Source organism: Salvelinus fontinalis, chromosome 11 (assembly GCF_029448725.1).
Source record: "Salvelinus fontinalis isolate EN_2023a chromosome 11, ASM2944872v1, whole genome shotgun sequence".
Classification (NCBI taxonomy): Eukaryota; Metazoa; Chordata; class Actinopteri; order Salmoniformes; family Salmonidae; genus Salvelinus; species Salvelinus fontinalis.
In genome coordinates this window covers 57,331,091-57,338,548 of record NC_074675.1, presented here as the reverse complement: position 1 = coordinate 57,338,548, position 7,458 = coordinate 57,331,091, and the positions used below count along the sequence as shown (strand labels likewise).

Here is a 7,458-nt window from a genome sequence, read left to right as displayed (position 1 = left end):
CCCATCCTCGTCCCACTCTCTCCTCGCCCACAATAACACACCTCCCTCCCATCCTCGTCCCACTCTCTTCTTCTCCCACAATAACCCACCTCCCTCCCATCCTCGTCCCACACTCTTCTTCTCCCACAATAACACACCTCTCTCCCATCCTCGTCCCACTCTCTTCTTCTCCCACAATAACACACCTCCCTCCCATCCTCGTCCCACTCTCTTCTTCTCCCACAATAACACACCTCCCTCCCATCCTCGTCCCACTCTCTTCTTCTCCCACAATAACACACCTCCCTCCCATCCTCGTCCCACTCTCTTCTTCTCCCACAATAACACACCTCCCTCCCATCCTCGTCCCACTCTCTTCTTCTCCCACAATAACACACCTCCCTCCTCGTCCCAATCTCTTCTTCTCCCTACCAAGAGCGCCCCGGGAGAAGCCCAGCCCCTGTTATACCTTTGCGTGCTCCCTCCCCCCTCCCCTCCCCTCCCTACCCCCTCCCCCCTCGTCACTCACTGTGCGTCTTTGAGGATGCACGCAGGCACAGCCCGCCTTATCAGTCTGCCCTCCCTCTGCCATCATTCATTATTATCCCCCTTTTCCTTCCCACTAGCCTCACAGGTCGCCATAACCTGCTCGAGACTTTTTACCCGCCGTTTGGTTTTTAACCCCACGGGTAACGTTTACCGAAGGGAGGCAGAGCAGTGTGTCGGTGGCCCCTCCCTCCTCTCCTCTCTACCAGACAGAGACAGACATGCTCCACGGTGGGTGCTCGCGCTTCCCGCCTCCTTTTCCCCTCCGGGAGTCGGTGAGTAGGTACCAGCGTCCATCTTCTTTCTCCGTTAGCTGCTGCATGCTGTCTTCCTGTAGACCAACAGGGGAGAGAGAGAGACAGGGGCTCGCGGGGAGGTTCAATTTCCACAGCTGGTGACCTTCCGCCGCTCGCGCCGCCGGCTGTCTGACCAGATAATTAGTTCTAGCCCTGGGGGGCAACGGGCCACACGCACACGCACACACGCACACGCACACACAGTGTCATATGGATTGATTATACGATTGATTATAAGGTTGCTGCTAGTACTATTTTATTTTAATACAAATTAGGGAGATGTATGGATACAGGGTTTGTCGCTGATGATAACATAAAATATTGATCCTAAACACACACACGCACACGCACACACACACACACACACACACACACACACACACACACACACACACACACACACACACACACACACACACACACACACACACACACACACACACACACACACACACACACACACACTCCGGGTTTGGTGCAGGGGGTGTTATTTGAGTGTTGTGAGGAGAACATTACTGTAACATATCAGATTTGTCCATTAGAGAGGGGGATAGAGAGGGGGCGGGAGGGAGAGGAGAGAGAGGGGGGGTGCGGTAGAGAGGGGGAGAGTGGGAGGGAGAGGGTAGAGGGGGAGAGAGACTCAGAGAGGGGGAGGTAGAGGGGGAGAGAGAGGGAGTGAGAGAGAATGGGAGGTAGAGAGGGAAAGAGAGGGAGGTAGAGAGAGAAGAGGGAGAGAGAGAGAGACAGAAAGAGAGAGAGAGAGAAAGGGAGCGAGAGAGAGAGAGAGAGAAAGGGAGAGAGAGAGAGAGGGAGAGAGAGAGGGAGAGAGAGAGAGAGAGAAAGAGAGATGAGAGAGGACAGTGAAATTATACTGAAATGAGACCCTGAGAGATGAATTGGGGAGAAACTGTCTTTTTGGGGGTCAGGGAGGAATAGAAAGAAGGAAGACGAGATATTGGAGAGAGAGAATAGAGCTCGCCAGCTTGGAGTCTTAAAAACATAAATGAGTTAGCATTTTCTACCTCTGGTGTGTTTTCCCTAACGGGAAAAGAATTGGGGTTTTGGATATACGCAGAAAATAAGGTCTGAGGTTAACACAGGTTTAGGATATAATCCGTTTGGTTCTATATTATCAGTCAGTTGATCTTTATGATCAAGCCTTTATTTTGATACAAACAGAAAGAATTCAGACCTCTTGAATTTTCCCACATTTTGTTACGTTACAGCCTTGTTCTAAGATGGATAAAATAGGATTGAGGGAAAGTTGAACGGAGCAAAGTACACAGTGATCCTTGATGAAAACCTGCTCCAGAGCGCTCAGGACTTCAGACTGGGGCGAAGGTTCACCCTTCCAACAGGACAACAACCCTAAGCACACAGCCAAGACAAGGCAGGAGTGGCTTTGGGACAAGTCTGTGAATGTCCTTGAGTGGCCCAGCCAGAGCCCGGACTTGAACCCGATCCAACATCTCTGGAGAGACCTGAACATATCTATGCAGCAACGCTCCCCATCCAACCTGACAGAGCTTGAGAGGATCTGCAGAGAAGAATGGGAGAAACTCCCCAAATACAGGTGTGCCAAGCTTGTAGCGTCATACCCAAGCAGACTCAAGTCTGTAATCGCTGCCAAAGGTGCTTCAACAAAGTACCGAGTAAAGGGTCTGAATACTTATGTAAATGTGATGTTTTTTTAATATTTTTTTTTATATACATTTGCAAAAATGTTTAAAAAACGTTTTTTGTCTTGTTATTATGGGGTATTGTGATGTCATTATGGGTTATTGTGATGTCATTATGCGGTATTGTGATGTCATTATGGGGTATTGTGATGTCATTATGGGGTATTGTGATGTCATTATGGGGTATTGTGATGTCATTATGGGGAATTTTGTGTTTAGATTGATGAGGGAAAACAACTATTTTATCCATTTTAAAATAAGGCTGTAACCTTAACAAAATGTGAAAAAACGTCAAGGGGTCTGAATACTTTCCGAATACACTGTAAATGCTTCAAAATTCACAAAAGGTTCTGTTAGCTGTTGAAGATTATGTCACAGAAGAAAAGGTATCAGATCTCCCAACCCTGTGTTTACCACAGACCTTATTACGTTTATCTAACAACCCTCCAAAACCCCCATTCATTTCTCCATTGTCCAGCGAACCAACAAGCCATTACTATTGCTCTCTATAGCCATGTTTCCATCCAGTTTTTATGTGAGTTAAGTCATGACCTATAAAATAAAATGATGACAGTTGTGATGGAAACAGGAAGTTTCGGTATAATTTTATAAATGACAGTTGTGATGGAAACAGGAAGTTCCGGTATAATTTTATAAATGACAGTTGTGATGGAAACAGGAAGTTCCGGTATAATTTTATAAATGACAGTTGTGATGGAAACAGGAAGTTTCGGTATAATTTTATAAATGACAGCTGTGATGGAAACAGGAAGTTCCGGTATAATTTTATAAATGACAGTTGTGATGGAAACAGGAAGTTCCGGTATAATTTTATAAATGACTGCTGTGATGGAAACAGGAAGTTCCGGTATAATTTTATAAATGACAGTTGTGATGGAAACAGGAAGTTCCGGTATAATTTTATAAATGACAGTTGTGATGGAAACAGGAAGTTCCGGTATAATTTTATAAATGACAGTTGTGATGGAAACAGGAAGTTCCGGTATAATTTTATAAATGACAGTTGTGATGGAAACAGGAAGTTCCGGTATAATTTTATAAATGACAGTTGTGATGGAAACAGGATGTTCCGGTATAATTTTATAAATGACAGTTGTGATGGAAACAGGAAGTTCCGGTATAATTTCATAAATGACAGTTGTGATGGAAACAGGAAGTTCTGGTATAATTTTATAAATGACAGCTGTGATGGAAACAGGAAGTTTCGGTATAATTTTATAAATGACAGCTGTGATGGAAACAGGAAGTTCCGGTATAATTTTATAAATGACAGTTGTGATGGAAACAGGAAGTTCCGGTATAATTTTATAAATGACTGCTGTGATGGAAACAGGAAGTTCCGGTATAATTTTATAAATGACAGTTGTGATGGAAACAGGAAGTTCCGGTATAATTTTATAAATGACAGTTGTGATGGAAACAGGAAGTTCCGGTATAATTTTATAAATGACAGTTGTGATGGAAACAGGAAGTTCCGGTATAATTTTATAAATGACAGTTGTGATGGAAACAGGAAGTTCCGGTATAATTTTATAAATGACAGTTGTGATGGAAACAGGATGTTCCGGTATAATTTTATAAATGACAGTTGTGATGGAAACAGGAAGTTCCGGTATAATTTCATAAATGACAGTTGTGATGGAAACAGGAAGTTCTGGTATAATTTTATAAATGACAGCTGTGATGGAAACAGGAAGTTCCGGTATAATTTTATAAATGACTGTTGTGATGGAAACAGGAAGTTCCGGTATAATTTTATAAATGACTGCTGTGATGGAAACAGGAAGTTCTGGTATAATTTTATAAATGACAGTTGTGATGGAAACAGGAAGTTCTGGTATAATTTTATAAATGACAGCTGTGATGGAAACAGGAAGTTCCGGTATAATTTTATAAATGACTGCTGTGATGGAAACAGGAAGTTCCGGTATAATTATATAAATGACAGTTGTGATGGAAACAGGAAGTTCCGGTATAATTATATAAATGACAGCTGTGATGGAAACAGGAAGTTCCGGTATAATTTTATAAATGACTGCTGTGATGGAAACAGGAAGTTCCGGTATAATTATATAAATGACAGTTGTGATGGAAACAGGAAGTTCCGGTATAATTCTATAAATGACAGCTGTGATGGAAACAGGAAGTTCCGGTATAATTATATAAATGACAGTTGTGATGGAAACAGGAAGTTCCGGTATAATTTTATAAATGACAGCTGTGATGGAAACAGGAAGTTCCGGTATAATTTTATAAATGACAGTTGTGATGGAAACAGGAAGTTCCGGTATAATTTTATAAATGACAGCTGTGATGGAAACAGGAAGTTCCGGTATAATTCTATAAATGACAGCTGTGATGGAAACAGGAAGTTCCGGTATAATTTTATAAATGACAGTTGTGATGGAAACAGGAAGTTCCGGTATAATTCTATAAATGACAGTTGTGATGGAAACAGGAAGTTCCGGTATAATTTTATAAATGACAGTTGTGATGGAAACAGGAAGTTCCGGTATAATTCTATAAATGACAGCTGTGATGGAAACAGGAAGTTCCGGTATAATTCTATAAATGACAGCTGTGATGGAAACAGGAAGTTCCGGTATAATTCTATAAATGACAGCTGTGATGGAAACAGGAAGTTCCGGTATAATTCTATAAATGACAGCTGTGATGGAAACAGGAAGTTTCGGTATAATTTTATAAATGACAGCTGTGATGGAAACAGGAAGTTCCGGTATAATTCTATGCCGACAGATCATTTGGTAGTACGACACGGTGGGATGTTGTTGTGTCGGTAAAATTAAGTATAGAATAAATGGCGGTGGAAATGCCTATATGCACAAATATTGCTATAATAACCATCAAATCAAGGTAAACTCGGAGTCACTCTGACATGGTATAAGCTCCTCTCACTCCGACTTGGGAAAGCATGCAGTTTATTAGTCTACAGATTAAATAAATGATGATGAACTTCACAGGGGGGTGAAAGGTCACGGTGATGAGCTTGATCCTCCGTTCCAATAAATATCGAGGGTCTTATTCTGGTGACGTGATGATCGATGCTTGACGGAAATTTGACAATTACAAATATTTTCTCTCTTATACATAATAATCCCATCATGTAGACTAGTCTACCCGCACTGTATCTGCCAGCTGTTGTGTAGAGAGCACATGCCAAAACCAGAGTGGACCCATTTGCCATTTGACACAACAGTTTGTGACAAAACTATCGGTAAAGTTAAAAATGTAATGGAAACACATTGAACATTCAAAAGAGCGTACATTTTGTGTGCACTACGTCATCACACACAAGAACGTACATTAAACACTAAACAGAGAACAACCCTGGTCATCCCTACTGCCTCTGATCTGGAGGACTCACTAAACAGAGAACATCCCTGGTCATCCCTACTGCCTCTGATCTGGAGGACTCACTAAACAGAGAACATCCCTGGTCATCCCTACTGCCTCTGATCTGGAGGACTCACTAAACAGAGAACATCCCTGGTCCTCCCTACTGCCTCTGATCTGGTGGACTCACTAAACAGAGAACATCCCTGGTCATCCCTACTGCCTCTGATCTGGAGGACTCACTAAACAGAGAACATCCCTGGTCATCCCTACTGCCTCTGATCTGGAGGACTCACTAAACAGAGAACATCCCTGGTCAACCCTACTGCCTCTGATCTGGAGGACTCACTAAACAGAGAACATCCCTGGTCATCCCTACTGCCTCTGATCTGGAGGACTCACTAAACAGAGAGCATCCCTGGTCATCCCTACTGCCTCTGATCTGGAGGACTCACTAAACAGAGAGCATCACTCACTAAACACAAATGCTTCGTATGCCAATTATGTCTGAGTGTTGGAGTGTGCTCCTGGCTATCAGAAAAATAATAAAACAAGAAAATAATGCTGTCTGGTTTGCTTAATATAAGGAATGTGAAATTATTTATACTTTTACTTTTGATACGGAAGTATATTTCAAACCAAATACTTTTAGACTTTTACTCAAGTATGATAATTTGATACTTCTTCCACCACTGCTAAGCTTGTGAGAGATGGAGAGGATTTAGTTAGACCAAACTAATTCAGTGGTTAGAGGATTTAGTTAGACCAAACTAATTCAGTAGTTAGAGGATTTAGTTAGACCAAACTAATTCAGTAGTTAGAGGATTTAGTTACACCAAACTAATTCAGTGGTTAGAGGATTTAGTTACACCAAACTAATTCAGTGGTTAGAGGATTTTGTTAGACCAAACTAATTCAGTAGTTAGAGGATTTAGTTAGACCAAACTAATCCTGGCATGTTGTTTCTGTATGTATATGTTAAGTTATTCACTATTTTAAAAATGTATATATTTCTCTCTCTCCCCAGAGAGGTCTTCAAATGAGACCATAAAGGGTTAAATCTTCTGACAGACAGCAACCCGAGACTGACCAGACCGCAGACCTCCAACCGTGTTCCCACAGTATGGTCATGTCTGGTCTGACCAGGTCCAGCGGTGTACACAACGATCACAGCGGTCCCAACCTGTCCTCGACCACGACCACGCACGGTCACCACCACCGCCACGACCAGAGCGGTGCGGTCACCGTGGACGGTTGTGGTCTACCTCCGGTCCTGGACTATACAGCTGAGATGGAGCGTTACCAATCCTTCGCTAACTTCTACACTAAAACCAACGTGAATATGAACGCAGTAAACAGCATGAACTTCCCTCAGTCGGCCAAGCTCGCCCGCATCACCGCTCCCATGTTCCCCGGCGGCAGGCTCGGAGTGAGCGTGACACCGTGGGGTTGTCACGACAACATCAACATGAATATGAACGTCAATGCGGCGATGCTTTGGGGGCGGAAACCTCCCGTGCATCAGGCCACGCCCCTAGCGCCGCCCGCAACACACCCGTCGCCCTCGACAACGCACATGCAGC

General features: G+C 43.1%; 1 protein-coding gene across 1 annotated transcript in view; it reads left to right on the top strand.

Annotated features, from left to right (window-relative positions):
• Window positions 1–509: 509 nt before the first annotated feature.
• LOC129866003 (uncharacterized) overlaps window positions 510–7,458 on the top strand; it is a 26,817-nt gene continuing 19,868 nt past the window's right edge. The window contains exons 1-2 of the mRNA XM_055939137.1: window positions 510–800; window positions 6,903–7,458. The exon at window positions 6,903–7,458 is cut by the window's right edge and continues 623 nt beyond it. Coding sequence (XP_055795112.1) covers window positions 6,999–7,458 — 460 coding nt within the window. The 5' untranslated portion in view covers window positions 510–800; window positions 6,903–6,998. The remainder of the gene's footprint in view (window positions 801–6,902) is intronic.